Source organism: Marmota marmota, unplaced genomic scaffold (assembly GCF_001458135.2).
Source record: "Marmota marmota marmota unplaced genomic scaffold, marMar, whole genome shotgun sequence".
Classification (NCBI taxonomy): Eukaryota; Metazoa; Chordata; class Mammalia; order Rodentia; family Sciuridae; genus Marmota; species Marmota marmota.
The window spans coordinates 52,436,154-52,452,230 of NW_025999990.1; the positions used below are offsets into that span (position 1 = coordinate 52,436,154).

At 35.6% G+C, this 16,077-nt stretch overlaps 1 protein-coding gene across 1 annotated transcript; it reads left to right on the forward strand.

The window, feature by feature from the left end:
• Positions 1 to 10,964: 10,964 nt before the first annotated feature.
• Zcchc3 (zinc finger CCHC-type containing 3) lies at positions 10,965 to 15,239 on the forward strand (the record flags this gene model as incomplete). Its single annotated transcript, XM_015482224.2, is given in 3 exon segments — positions 10,965 to 11,169; positions 11,172 to 11,904; positions 15,189 to 15,239. Coding segments are annotated over 3 exon segments (869 nt in total), but the record flags the coding sequence as incomplete, so codon positions are not given.
• Positions 15,240 to 16,077: the final 838 nt, after the last annotated feature.

The window sequence follows — 16,077 nt, forward strand, 5'->3', positions numbered from 1 at the left end:
AAAAAAAGTGAAGCATATTATACCTTTCTAGTTACTCAGATATGCAAATTAAAATGATGAAATACTCCTGGCTTATTTTTATAGGACATGAAATGTATCAAAACTAAGGGAAAAACATACCTCCCAATACTTAAAGAACACTGAGTTGAAGAATATTCATATACTGATGGAAGCTTTTAAAACTTGGTAGCATTATTTTGGAGAAACATGAAGAATCACAGAAATGTTCCCATTTTTCATAAGGAAATGTTCCAAACAGGACAAAAACACAATCAATAAAGATGATCTCCATGGCATCATTTATACTGAAATAATTGAAATTTAGTTTGGAGCCTAAGAGGAGACTTTTATGTAGTTCCCAGAAAGCAGCATAATATTTTTACATGAGGGATTATGACATCATGTTAAAGGATTATGGTTTTTCCAGATATAGGAGATAGGGAACGAAGTATGATTTTATGACTGACAGTACAAGAATAAATTTCATTAGATGGAAACCTTAATTGCTAAAGTTAGTAGTTATTTGATTGGATTTTATATACAGTGTAGTAGCAGATATTGTAATCTGCATACACAACATTCATTCTCCTCCTCTAACCAGAATACCCCAATGAATATTAGGGTGACTTTTTAGATTCCCTTGTAAATACAGTGGCCTAAGCAATGAAATTGACACGTTTTTAGAGAGGTTGTTTTATCAATAAAAAGGCCAAGTTTCACTTGAAAAAAGACATCTTTGTTCTGGTATTTCACCTTCTAATTTTTGTTAGGAAAAAGCAGCAATTCTGTGACTACAAGTCAAAATTCTCAAGGACAGGAGAGCAGAGAGATGAATCCAGTCTCAGTTAGTGTTATTGAGCTGCTATACTGACTCTGGATTACCTATGTCTAGTGCTCTCACTGTATTAAATTTAAAATGTTTAAGATAAATTTAATCTGTTTAAGATGGTGTTCTTCTGTTCTAGTGTGTTTAATTAACATATCACAATGGGAATTTATGCATTATGTCACTTAACGGTCACAATTTTCTTAGGATGATATTACAAGCAGAGGCGGAAACTGAGGCTTATTAAGAAGTAAAATTATCTGGCCAGTGTTGATACTGGTCAGATTTCAAAATCTTCAAAATTAAACACTATTATCATTTATCTCCATTATAGGTATAAAAATTTATTCTATATCAAAAGTTTGGAATAGGACAGAATGAAAGTATATTTCAAAAGCTAAAAATAAGCAATGAAGCAAGTTGATATGGGAAGCATATCATCTACATCCATAGTAGAAGCTTTTAGGCTTCCATATGTTCAAGGGGGTCTTCTCTATCTATTGGCTTCTTAGTATTCAATAAAACAAAAATTGTGGGAATTTTCTCACAGGATAAGAAAATGTGGATAGATACTGGAACAATGTAACCAGATATGTTGGTGATTTTTTTTTTTTTTAAGAAAGTAATTAAGAATAAAAGGTACTATCATGTAGTTAGCTACAAGGGCCCATTGAAAAGACTTCAAATTGTGCTATAATTCTTTCTAACATTTTACCTGTCTATCCAACCACCTACTTTTCTAGAAAGACTTATCTTTTCAAAAAGTTAATATTAACTAATTAAAAATTTGCAAAGTTTTAAACACACTGGGTTATCATAAGACTAAGAATTTCTCACTTAGTTGATGGCATTATTATTGATTTCTGGGCCCCTTGGCCTTCCATGGATAATGATGCAAATGTCTTTACAAAAGATAACTTTATTTTATAAAAGTAATATATGCTTACTTTTACAAAATACAACCCACACAAAAGAGTACAAAAAACAAATTGACAAGCATCCTAGGCCCTGAAAATAAACTACAAACATTTTGTGAACATCATGCCAAGAATCCCTCTAAATATATTCAAAGACACAGGAACTAATGGAGAAGACAAAGGAAGAAATAAAATTTATGTAAGAAAAGGCAAATAACATACATATATATACACAAACATATATATCCTTAAGATTAATTTTATGTTACTCCAACATAAAAGAAGCTAAATAAATTGCTCTTATTCTGTTAGAGATAGTGTACACTAAGATACAGACAAATATACATATAACCTTGCTATAAGAGCATATGAGCCAAGTAGTATTATTAATACTTTCCATTATTTCCAATTTTCTGTTCTTTTATTATTTCAAGTCAGGGTTTAAAACCTTTATATTTTGCTCTGGACCCAAAATACACCCACCAACATTAGGCTTAGTTCCTACAGTGAAAATGACTTTCATATTTCAAGTCCTTATTTTATCTTTTCATATGTGTGTTCATATGTTGTACACATACATATATGCATATAAATACACCAATGATTTTAATGCAATGAAATAGTATACATTATTTCCTAAACCTGATTTTTCACTTCCATTAACATAAATGTCTTCCCTATCATGCATTCTGCAATGATATTTTTCAGTGCAAAAAACTATTGAAGCATGAAGAGCAAAGGAGGAGGTATCACAATATCAGACATTAAATTATACTACAGAGTTACAATTAAAAAAAACACAACAACATGGTATTGGCACAAAAATAGACATGTAGACCCATAGTACAAAATACAAGACACAGAGACAAACCCATACAAATTCAGTTATCTCAAACTAGACAAAGACACCAAAAACATACATTGGAATAAAGATAGTCTCTTCAACAAATGGTGCTGGGAAACCTGGAAATCCATGAGTGACAAAATGAAATTAAAACCCCATCTCTCAGTCTGCACCAACTCAACTCAAAATGTATCAAAGACCTAATAATTAGACCAGAGACCCTGTGCTTAATAGAAAAAAAAGTAGGCCCAAATCTTCATAAGGTTGGCTTAAGACCTGACTACCTTAATAATAATACTAAAGCACAAGAAATAAAATCAACAATCAAATAAATGGGAAGAATTCAAACTAAAGCGCTTCTTCTCAGCAATCAATAACGTAAAGAGAGTGCATACAGAATGAGAGAAAATCTTTACCACACAGACATCAGATAGAGCACTAATTTCCAGGATATATAAACAACTCAAAAACCTTAACATCAAAAGAACAAATAAACCAATTTATAAGTAGGCTAAAAAGCTAATCAGACACTTCACAGAAAATATACAATTGATCAACAAATGTATATAAAAAGTTCAACATCTCTAGCAATTAGAGAAATGCAAATCAAAACTACTCTAAGATTTTATCTCTTTTCAGTCAGAATGGTAATTATCAAGAATACAGGCAACAATAAGTGTTGGCGAGGATTATGAGAAAAGATACACTCATACCCTGCTGGTGGGACTGCAAATTGGTGCAATCACTATGGAAAGCTGTATTAAGATTCCTTAGAAAACTTGAAATGGAACCATCATTCAAACCAGCTATCCGACGCCTCAGTTTATACCTAAAGGATTTAAAATCAGCATACTACAGTGATGCATACATGTCAATATTTATAGCAGCTCAATTCAAAGAAGTAAAACTATGGAACCAACCAATATGCCCTTCAACAGATGAATGGATTAAAAAAATGTGGTATATGTACACAATGGAATATTACTCAACCTTAAAGAAGAATGAAATTATGGCATTTGCAGGTAAATGGATGGAGTTGGAGAATATCATGCTAAGCGAAATAAGCCAAACCCCCCAAAACAAAGGCAGAATGTTTTCTCTGATAAACAGATGCTGATTCATAATTTAGGGGAAGGAGACCAGGAAAGAATGGAGAAACTTTGGTCAAAGGGTAGCAAAAGTAAAGAGGGCACATGGTGATAGAAAGGATGGTGGAATGAGATGGACTATATATATGTATGTGTGTATATATATATATATATATATATATATATGAATATATGTGTATATAATTAATACAATAAATTAAATTACATTAATTAATTAAAACAAAGAATTAAAAATTAAAAAAAATTTAGTGAGTTCATGTAACTTTTCTAAAACAAACTTGTTCAAACAAAATTTTTAAACAAATTTGTTTGTTGTTCTTATTCTCTGCTTTTTAAATTTTATGTTATGACATGCAATAATAAAATCATGGAAGCAATAATTCCATTCATAAGATAATAAAAATAAACATCATTAAATAACAAAAAAATTTTTATTTTATTTTATTTTATTCTTTAGTATCAGGGATTAAACCTCAGGCAAGGTAAACCAATGAGCCGCAACCCCAACTCATTTTTATTTTTATTTATTTATTTTTTTAATTTTGAGACAGGGTAACACTAAGTTGCTCAAGATGACTGTGATCCCTCTGCATCAGTCTCCCAAGCCACTGGGATTACAAGTGTGTCTCACACAACCAGGTATTATAAAATGCTCTTAAAGACAGCTGTAACATCATCCCATTAAATGGAAATAGTGGAAACAATTATCAGGGAAACACGTATATAATTTGATTCAAATCTGGATCAGGTTATGTTTATTTAGTGAAGTTAGTTTACTTCTGTGTAACATTTTTTCATCTCTTCCTAAGTAACATTTTCTCCTTAAATGGTTATCTGTATTTGAATTTAACAAACTCCTGTCTTAAAAATAATATTGAGAAATACCACTGTCCACCAAAGGGACTTCCAAAAAGAACATATAAGAAGGGTTAAATCCTTAATAGGTGTCTGAAGACCCATACAGTTATACAACACTTAAGGATAGGGATGTGCTCTGAGGAATGATTCATTAAGAGAGTTTACTCTTGTGCAAACTTCATAGAGTGCCCATATCCATGGCAAAATGGTACATTATCATTAGGTGATATACTCTTATGGGATCATCATTGTACATGCAGCCTGTTGTTAACTAAAATTTTATTATCACATTTCACTGCATAATAATCATCACTGCATTGAGATATATTCACAAGTATTCCAGGCATCCTCCTCTTGCACAAAAGACAGTTTTGTATTACCTACATGATTTGTAAGTAATATTAGTACATTTTTTTCTTTAAAAAAACCATAAAAGTGCCAAGCCAGGCATGGTGGTGCATGCCTGTAATCCCAGCATTTTAGGAGACTGAGAAAGGAGGAGAGCAATTTCAAAGCCAGCCTCAGCAATAGCAAGGCGCTAAGCAACTCAGTGAGACCCTGTCTCTAATAAAATACAAAAATTGGGCTGGGGATGTGGCTCAGTGGTCAAGTGCTCTCAAATTCAATCTGCAACTCAGTTATATCCTCCCCTCCTAAAAAATACATAAGTCTTCACACAATGTCACACCACATTTCTTGCAAAAAAAAAAAAACAAAAAACAAAAAACAAAACAAACAAACAAAAAAAAACGGCATAAAATCAGCAGTCTTAGTGCAGTGAAATAGTCTCTGGCACAAGACTTCTTGTCTACCTGACTAGTGATAGCTTTAGAATACCACTTAAATAGAGTTGGGGTTAAAGAAAAAGGTTTCTGAATCTCTAGAAAAACCAGTGCAACTTAAAATGAACTAAACACATAATTTCTTCATTGCTACAAGAAAGAATAGACTTTGAGGTTTAAAAATGTCATGACTGAGAACAATTTCTAATTCAAACTAAAAAGCAATGAAATACACAGAAGGAGATCTATTTACTACAGTTGTACACTAAAAAATTGAGTATTTACTAAAGCTATGCTAGCACAGGGTGTTTCAAAATTGTCAGAGTATTTTCATAGTTTCTAGAGTTATGATCATTTTGGTGTTGATTATTAAAGATTGCTAGAAAGATATCAATAGGATACAATCTCTGCACAGCAAGCCTGTAATCCCAGTGGCTCAGGAGACTAAGGCAGGAGGATCTCGAGTTTAAAGCCACCCTCAGTAAAAGCAAGGTGCTAAGCAACTCAGTTAGACCCTAACTCTAAATAAAATACAAAATAAGGCTGGAATATGGTTCAATGTTCAGTGGTTGAGTGCCCCTGGGTTCAATCCTCAGTACCTGCCTCCCCCAAAAAATCTTTGCACATAAGCTCAAAATGGAACACTGACTTTCTAAAGTAAAGCAAAAACATTTTTTAAGAAAGTTTATTAACATTTCACACAAGAACAGAATACCTGTGGCAAATATATTGAAGTTGACATTAATTTAAAAAATACTAATTAATAGTTTTTAAGTTTAGTTCAGGGCTAAAGCACAACCTGGTAACTTATTAGATAGTAATAATATTAGATAATGGTTCTCACCTATTATGAATAATTTGGATTGACTGATTTCAAATTTTGAAATACAAAAGTTCTATGAATAGCAATTAAGCAGTGAGCCTCTTTTTTAATAATACATACTTCCAATTCTTTATGAATTTAAAATGCCTAAAGTTCTTTTGTGTGTTCAATCAGTTCACAAAACATTTTTTTTTCTAAATCTATTATATCCTAGTGGATACTTATTATCTGAGAAAAATTTCATCTTTCTTAAGAGAGTAAAGAATAAATTTTTTTTTGTCTCTGGTGAGAAACATTTGCGTGACAGATGAATTTCTGCCCCCAAAATGATAAATCTAACATACAAATATTTCTCTATAGGATAGGAAAGATAGCAGAATACAACAGTTACTAATAGGGCATTATGTAAAAATGTGGATGTGTAACCGATGTGATTCTGCAATCTGTATTTGGGGTAAAATTGGGAGTTCATAACCAACTTGAATCTAATGTATGAAATATGATATGTCAATAGCTTTATAATGTTTTGAACAACCAATAAAAAAAATAAATTAAAAAACAAACAAACAAATATTTCTCTATAAATTGGGGTATCAAAAAGAGTGATACATATAAAAAGAAAAATCACAGTATGAAAATAAGTAATATTTTACCAGAAAATAACAAATTATTTTACCTTGTCTGAATCTCATTCTTCATTTTGTGATGGGCTAATGGTAGAAGAATCATGGATGATTTCTCCTTCATCTCCTTGTCGACCTCTCTTTGGTCAATTTTTGGAGATTTTCTCTAAGATGCAACCTTGTCTTTATTAAAAGATCAAGTATGAATAAAGTTATATCAACATTATATAAAGACACTGTATTTAAAAACTACTCTTTAAGGAAATGTTCAAACAGACAAAACGAGGTCTTCCAAACAATCACTGTATTCAATATACTCATGACTCAGATTCAACATTTTTTCTAACTTCTTTCATATCCTCCTGCTTTTTATTTAATAAAATGGCTTTAAAATAATAATAAAATATCCTGAATATAACATAGCCATACATAAACTGAACTCTATCAAATTAATAAACATACAACTCTGAAAACAGAATTCTAGACTGAATTAAATAGACTTGTGTTAGAATACATATATTCTTGGCCTATTATATCCTTGAGTTCATCATCTGTAGATTAAACCAACCTCAGGAAAAAGAAAATAGAAGAGAAAATTACATCTCTATTAAACCTGCAATTTTTTGTCATTATTATCTAAACAAGAGTATAATAACTATTTATACAGCACTTAATGTTGTATTAAGTGTGATTAAGTAATCATCAGGCAATTTAAAGCTAATGGAAAGAATATGTATAGGGTATCTGTGGGGAGTCTTGGAACAAATCCTCTAAGATAAGTGAGCACCCAATCATCTATACCAATTCTTAGGGGATGCTGGACTATCAGCATCACCTAGGAACTTATTAGAAATGGAAATTCTCTGGCTGTATCCCAGACCTACTGAATTATAATGGCTAGGGACCAGTGATCTATTTTAATATTCCTCCCAGTTTGAGAATCGCTGATTTTAATCAATAAAGAAGAAAATATGGAGATCAAAGGACTAGAGGAAGGGTTCATACTTTCCAGTTGTCTCAGGGCTTGGGATTCAGCACGATGGGTGATAGAATTCACTGAAATTCAAATCGGACAGTAAGAAATTACTTATAGAGACCCAGAATTTCAGGTGTTTTGGACAGAGGACAAAAATGAGTACACTGGTACCAAGTAGCCAGTAGTAGTGCTGCCATTTCACCACAGAAGAGAGGCATAACACAAAGTAGAGAAAATACAGTGGAAAAATTTGGCATAGGGCAAACTATAGAACAGACCGAATTTAGCTGAACCAGAAGATTAACACAAGATGGTGTTTGAAAAGTGCTCTATGTTTCTCAAGTGGCAAGTGAAGAGCTTCAGCATGGAGCCATCTTGAACAGCTCATGATGCAGCTTGTTGCTGTAGAAGCCCAGGAAATTAGAGCAAATATTGCCATGCCCTTGGCAAGGACCGACTGTGCTGCCTAGGGTGTACCTAGCAGAATGCAATGGAAACAAGCAGAGAGAAAACTGTACCCAGGGTTATTCAGGTTAAAGATATAGAGGGGAATGCAACATGCTTCCCTTTGAGTCCTTCTGGTCCATAAACTTAATGGGCAAGCACAAATACACAGACTGTAAGCCTGGGAAGGCAGTGCATGTGTGGAAAGTGTAGTGATACCTGTGATGGATTGGTTATAAGTAGAATTCTCAGGACACCCCTGAGATCCAGACACCCAGAAGAGATCAGCATCCTCCTAGTCCTAGATATGCGTTGATTCACTCTCTCAGGAGCAGATACCATCCCAACAAATTTCGCAAGGGGTATGATCAGAGCTAAAACTTAGCTGCTGGAACTTCCTATTTAGAACTCAGCATCAGCCCCACACAGGGAGGATATCAACCTAGTCTGTTCACATGAAACTGCAAGGGACAATACATTCTATCCTACTGGTAATCAGGGAAGCTGAAGGCTATTTCAACCCAGTTTGTGTTCCATGTAACTCCAGCTGGCAGCTTGATAAGCAACAATAAAAAATAGCAAAGATTTAAAGTTTCTCAGTTCTTGTTCTAAGTGGTGCCAAGCCAAAGAAGAAATAGAAAGAAAAGCAGTCTGGCATAGGCAGTGAACATCCATCCTTGTTCTTGACAATTTTGACCACTTTGGTGGAGATAATCCTATTTTTCCCCTTTGGTTTTCTCAATGTGCTGATTGATTAGTTCATGAATAAACACACATACATATTCCTTTTTTTTATTTTGTTTTACTTTTTTTTTCTCTCTCTAATAGCCAAATTCTCTTGTTCTCTATTAGCCCCTACCATCTTTCTCTTTTTACATTTTGAGTATTTCTTTTGCTCTCCTACCCCATTTTCTTTTTTCCTAATGAATTATAATTTTACTACATTTTACACTTTTTTAGTTTGCATAATTTCTGCCAAAACCGTTCACTTTGTCACAATTATTAGTACTGTGGATGGTGTAGTTGATGCCTGCTATTTGTTTTAATACTAGACCTAGTTCTTCATCATTACTGCTATTGCTATTAATGGCTCACCCTGCCATTCTTGTTTTTGTAGTAGTGTTATAGATGTCATAGTAGGCAATAGATATTTATTTTAATGTTGCTTATTATTCACTTTGTGTGTGTGTGTGTGTGTGTGTGTGTGTAGTTGGGATTCTACTTGGATGCTATGAGTTCACAGGGTAGAGACTCTCTTGGTGAACTAAATCCAGTTAAGAGACAGCACACCTTGCTCCACACACAAAATATCCCTGGCTCAAGCTTCAATAGTCCTTTAACACAGAGAATAAATACAAAAGCCCCAAACCAATAACCAGGTCACAAGTGAAAAAGGCTATAGGAAGGTGAGCTTGGATCCCACTAATGGAAATCTGTTTCTATTACAAAAAATAGAGAGAGGCTACAACACTTCATCTCAAAGAACATATTGTTGCACAGCTGAATTACATCAGCAGGTCTCTACTGGTAAACTGAGAGCCACTGCAGGTTGAAACTCATACTTTAAGATAACCACATGTGTCAAAGCTAAAATATACCAAAAGCACATGGCTTATTACAACAGATACTCAATAAAGGACTTCTTTATGTAATAGAGGAAAAGAACTTCTTTTCAACAGATATGCAAGTACACACACCAAATTTATAATCACCCAACTAAGAAAATACTGAGGATGAAATTCCAGATGGCATCTATAAAAATTTAATTATTGGAATGATTAATAAGTTAAAAAACAGATCTAAGGAGCAAATTAAGAGAGGAAACATAGACAAAAGGCCATTTCTAAAGATAGCAAAACTCATGGAAAGGAAATACATAATAAATCAAGTAAATTTACCTGAAAGTATCACCAATAGATTAGATTTCACAGAAAACAGAACTTCAGGCCTCAAGGTATATAAACCTGAACACTCACACACAGTAAATAAAAAAAAAAAAAGTTAATGGCAAGAATATACAAGAATGCTGGGACAATGTGAAGAGATAAAACTTGAAGGTCACTGGAATTTAAAAAGGAATGAAGATATAGGCTCATTTTTAAATAAAAAAATAATAGAAAACTGTCCAAACCTAAGAAATGATATTAACATTCTTATATAGTATGCATATATAACCCCAAACAGAAAAGATCAAAAAAGAACCTTTCCAAGAGAAATCATTATCAAAATGTCTACCATGTAGAATAAGAACACAATATTAAAAGCTGCAAGTGAAAAACATCAAGTCATATTTGGCTGTAAGTCAATAATGCTTCCATCTGACTTCTCAGCTAAGACTCTAAATTCCAAGTGGGCTTAAATGAGAGAATCCAAGCTTGGAGGAAAAAAAAAAAAACAAAACAAAAAACTGTCAAACTAGAATGCTATCTTCAGCAAAGCTATTATTCGGAACTGAAAAGGATATAAAAACTATCCAATGTAAAGATAAACTAAAAGAATTCATGATTACTGAGCCAGCACTACATGACATGTTTAAAGATATACTATACAGGGAAGAACACAAAAACAAACCTTAAAACTAACTCCTGAGTGGATGACACTCATAAGAAAAGAAATTAAGGAAATGCAGATTAATATATGAAATAAAGCAAAATGTCAGGAAACAGTAATCACCTCTCCATAATAACTGTAAATGACCTCAATTTTCCAAATAGAAGACACAGCCTTAGTAAAGTGGATTAAAGTCACAAATAAATGCTGTTTGCAAGAGACTCATGAAAGGTAAAGACATGAACAGGTCAAAATAAAATAATGAGAAGCCCGGCCGGCTGCAGCTTCTGTCCCCCGCGGGAGCCGCGTCCCGGAGCTAGGAGACGCAGCGCATGCGCCAGAAGATGGGCTGGGCCCAGGTGGTGAGGAACCAGGCCGAGAAGAAGGGCGAGTTCCGCGAATCGCGGGCTCCTTGGCGCAGGAAGAAGGCGGCGGCAGCGCGGGAGGCGGGCTCCGCGCTCCTGTGGGCCTGGAGGCGCCAGGCCTCGGCGACTTACCCCCAGCTGGTCGCGGGGACTCGAAAGGCCGCTGGAGAGACCCCGCGGGGGAACTGGCAGATCCCCTCAAGAAGAAGGACGCAGCAGAGCAGGGCAGGAGGAAGAAGGCCGAGGCGGGGGCGGCCATGGCGGTCGCCGCCAGGCCCAGCGCGGCAGATGAGGAGGCCGAGGGGACCCTCCAGGATGAGCCGGTGGCGGACACGGACCCAGGTAAAGGTCGCTTCCTCGTGCGCATCTGTTTCCAGGGTGATGAGGGCGCCTGCCGGACCTGGGACTTCTTAGTGGGCGCGCTCATCCTGCGCTCCACCAGCACAGACCCGAGGGACATCTTCGCTGCCATCCAGATCCCTGGCAGCCGCGAGTTCGACGTGAGCTTCCTCTCCGCGGAGAAGCTGGCCCTGTTCTTCCGCCTCTACTAGGAGAAGAGCGAGCAGGAGGAATGCTGGGAGGACTTTGTGGTGCTGGGTCAGAGCAAGTCCAGCCTGAAAACGCTTTTCATCCTCTTCCTGAATAAGATGGTGGACGTGGAGGACACAGTGACCTGACTGAAGCACCACTGCGAAGTGCTGGCGATGTCCCTGAAAGTGACCAACAGGTTTGGGATCTGGACCCGGGAGTACAAGATCGAGCTGCGCCAGGGGGAGGGCAAGTTAAAGTACTTGTACTCTAGAACACACATTAAAACCTCCACCAGAGGGCATTTAGAGCTGATAACTCAGCAAAGTAGCAGGATATAAGATCAATATACAACAATCAGTACCTTTCCTCTACTACAATAATCAATCTGCTGAAGAAAAAATTAGACAAACAATTTCATTCACAATAGCCTAAAAATACAATCAAATGCTTAGACATAAATCTCACTAAGGAAGTTAAAGACCTGTGTAAAGAAAAGTACAGAACACTGACGAAGGAAACTAAAGAAGACCTTAGGAGATAAAAAGACCTCCCACGTATTTGTTAGGCAGAATTAATATTGTCAAAATGCATGTATGACCAAAAGCAACTGACAGATTCAGTGTGATTCCCATTAAAATACCACTGACATTTTCCACAGAACCCAGGAAAATAGTCCTAAAATTCATATGAAAGAATATAAGACAAACTAGCCAAAGAAATACTAATCAAAAAGAGTGATGATATAGAGCCAGACACGTCACCAGTTCAAAGCCAGCCTCAGCAAAATAGAGGTGCTAAGCAAACCAGTGAGACCCTGTGTCCCAATAAAATACAAAATAGCGTTGGTAACTTGGCTCAGTGGTCAAGTGCCCCTGAGTTCAATCCAGGTACCCTCCCACCTCAAAAAAAAAAAAAAAAAAAGTGATGATCACAATACCTGATCTCAAATGATAGCACAAAGTGAGAGTAACAAAACCAGCATGATACTGGCATAAAAACAGACATGAAGACCAATGGATCAGAAGACACAAGAGACAAATCCACATCAATTCAGTCATCTGATCCTTGAAAAAAGTGCTTAAAAATTGTAGAAAAGTTTACCTTTGTAACAAATGGTACCAGGAAACTGGATATCCATTTGAAGAATGAAATGATGTACATTCCACTCATGCAGGACGAAGATGAACTCTGTGCTTCAAAGACCTGAGAATTAAACCAGAACACTGCAAGTGCTAGGAGAAAACATAGTGTCAACACTCCCAATATATAGATATAGCATTGGCTGGCTTAGTAAGACTCCTGACTCTCAAGGAACAAAACTGAGATTTCAGTAAGTGGGATGGCATGAAATTAAAAAGCTTCCGCATAGCAAAGGAAACAAAGGCATGAGGAAAGAGCCTACAGAATGGGAGAAAATATTTTCTAGTCACTCTTGTTATAGGGGATTAATATCCATAACATAAACCAATCAATAATATATGGGCACACAAGCTAAATTGACATATCTCAGAAGAAATACAAATGACCAACAAATGCATGAGAAAAATGTCAGCATCTTGCAGTCAGGGAAATGCAAATCAAAACCACACTGAGATTTCACTTCACCCCAGTTAGAATGGCAATCAACAGGAGTACAAATAACAATTATTGTTAAGAATGGGAAAAGGTATAGCTGTGCAGTGTTGGTACAATTGAAAATTGGTAAAATCACTTTGGAAAGCAGTATGGAACATCTTCAAAAGTCTAGGAATGGGATCCACCCATGGGACCTAATATACCACTATCTGGTTCTTTATCCAAAAGAATTAAAATCAGCATACTATAGTGATACACACATAGCAATGTTTATAGCAGCACAATTCACAATAGCCAAGTTTCAAACCAGCCCACGTGCCTATGAAGAGATGAACAGATAAAATGTGGTATACATAGACAGAGTAGTTTTACTCAGCCATAAAGAATGAAATTATGTCATTTGCTGGTAAATGGATGGACCTGGAGAACATCGCGTTAGGTGAAATAATCCACACTCAGAAAACCGAGGGTAGAATATTTCCTCTTGTGGAGAAGCTAGAGAAAGAGAACCAATCTCAGAGAAATAGAAGGGAATCCAACAGAGTAGAGAAAGGCAATCTTGAAGATGGGAGGAGAGAAGGAGGGAAGAAGGATGATCTCTGCTTTCAGTCACTTTGAGGTAAATTTTGTTACTAGATATGCTATATCCATGTGCCACTATACCACAGTGAATTCTGCTTCTGTATATAATTTGGAAGTGCTAATTAAAATAATAACAACAATTAGAGGAATATCAGTAGAGTAGAGCAAGCAGATGAGGGGAGGAGGGAAGGAATTAAGGGAGAGAAAGGAAACATACTAAAGAAAAAGGCTGATCAAATGATGTGCATGTACAAATATGGCATAATGAATTCCACTATTATAATTCACCATAAAAAGATTACATATTAAAAAAAGGAATGAAAGTCCTCATTAACAGATATTTTATATTAGATATTAAACTAAGTTCACAGACATGAGCAACACATGATTTTTAAAAATATTTGAAAAAAAGTTTCAAGAAAAGTAAATATATTTGGATGGAAGAGACTACCACACTTGTTACATCAGAGAAACAAAAGTAAATTTCTAATTCAACTTGGAACAAGAAAATATATTGAATAAAAATTTTATGTACCCACCCACTCAGGTCAAGTATCGTGTTCTCCTGCTCTACAGCTAAAAACCACCATCCAAACAGTACAATGCATCTAAGCTATGAACACTCTGTTGTGAAAAGTAACCAAAAGATTATCAATAAAAGCAAAGGTTATCCTAAAAGAACAACAGAATAAACAAACTTGTGGCATTTTTAATGTGAAAATGAGAGAAGAGGAAAAAGGTATTACACTTAAATACAACTTCAGAGTGGATATTAAAGTTTCAAAACCATGTTGTTTCTTCTTCATACTACTTAAATCCTGAAGGCTGGAAAAACTGATAATTTTCTTAGAAAACCTGAATCACTAAAAACTGACTTATGAACAGAAGAGAAAACCTGTACTCCAAAGTTTCATTTGTTAATGGCTTGCAGAGGTAGGACTTTTGGGAAGTGACTAGCTCTGACCTCAACAATGGGTTTGTCCACTGATGGAGCCATGACAGAACGGACTATTGGAAGGTGATGAAATTTGTAGTTGAAAGGAGTGGGGCCTTGAGAACATGCCCTTGGGGACTATATCTTGTCCATGGACTCTTCCTCTCTAGCTCTCTGCTTCCCAGTCACCATGAGGTAAGTGGATTTGCTCTACCATGCCCATCAGTCATCATAATACTACACCTCACCATGGGCACAGAAATAATGAAGCCAGCCGACCATGAACCAAAACCTCTGAAAACAGGAGCCAACATAAATCTTTCCTCCTTTGTCTTCTCAGGTATTTCGTCACAGTAATGGAGTGCTGACTAGGAACAGGCTCAAATGCAAATGTTCTGGCTACTGTTATTTCTCTTAGGTGTAATAAACTTTTCTTTGTCTCTCCTCAGGAATCCTGTGTCATCTGCCAGCATCCAGAAAATTGATCAGCTTGCAAGCGGGTAAAATCTCAGGGGTCTCATGGTTTTCGATAAGGTAAATTCTATTTTCATTATTCTTACATGTATTTTGAAACTCTTCCACAATAAACATGTATTATATTACCTGAATAATAAAATTTCTTTATAATTATTTGAATAGACAATCAAGGTCTTAACCATACTAATGATTAAAGGATAGAACTATTTTATTCAGAAGGTTAAAATTATTAATATTCTCTCATATTAGGAAAACTCAGGTTTTAGATTATCACATGAAGCTTTTTGTAAGATTCTCTTTTATTAGTTATAAATATTGATTAGGCTATGCCTAATTTAAATGCATTTAAGAAGATAAATTTTGGTACAAAAGCATGCATAAGCAGAAGAGTTTGTAAAGGCAATTGTATTTTACTTGCTAAGCCTGTCTATTTTATAATTCCTTGTATCCATCATCATAATCCTCATTGATTCTGTTTATACCAGACAGCTTCTGTTATGGTTTAGATCTAGAGTTTCCTCCAAAGCCTCATGGGTTGAAGACTTCCCAAAAGCATTCACATTCAGAGGTGGGATTTTTGGGAAATGATTGGATCCTGATGGCTCCAACCTCATCAATTGATGGAGTAATTGATGGAATCATATTTTATGAAATTATTGGAAGGTGTTTGAAATTGCAGGTGGTGGGACATAGTTGAAGAAATAAGGTCACTGGAAGTGTGACATGGCATATTTCTTCTCGCTAACACCTCCCTCCTCCTCTCCCTTCTCCTCCTCTTCTACCTCCTCCTCCTTCTCCTCCTCCTCTTCCTTTTCCTCCTCCTCCTCTTCCTCCTTCCTCCTTCCTTCTTCTTTCTTCCTT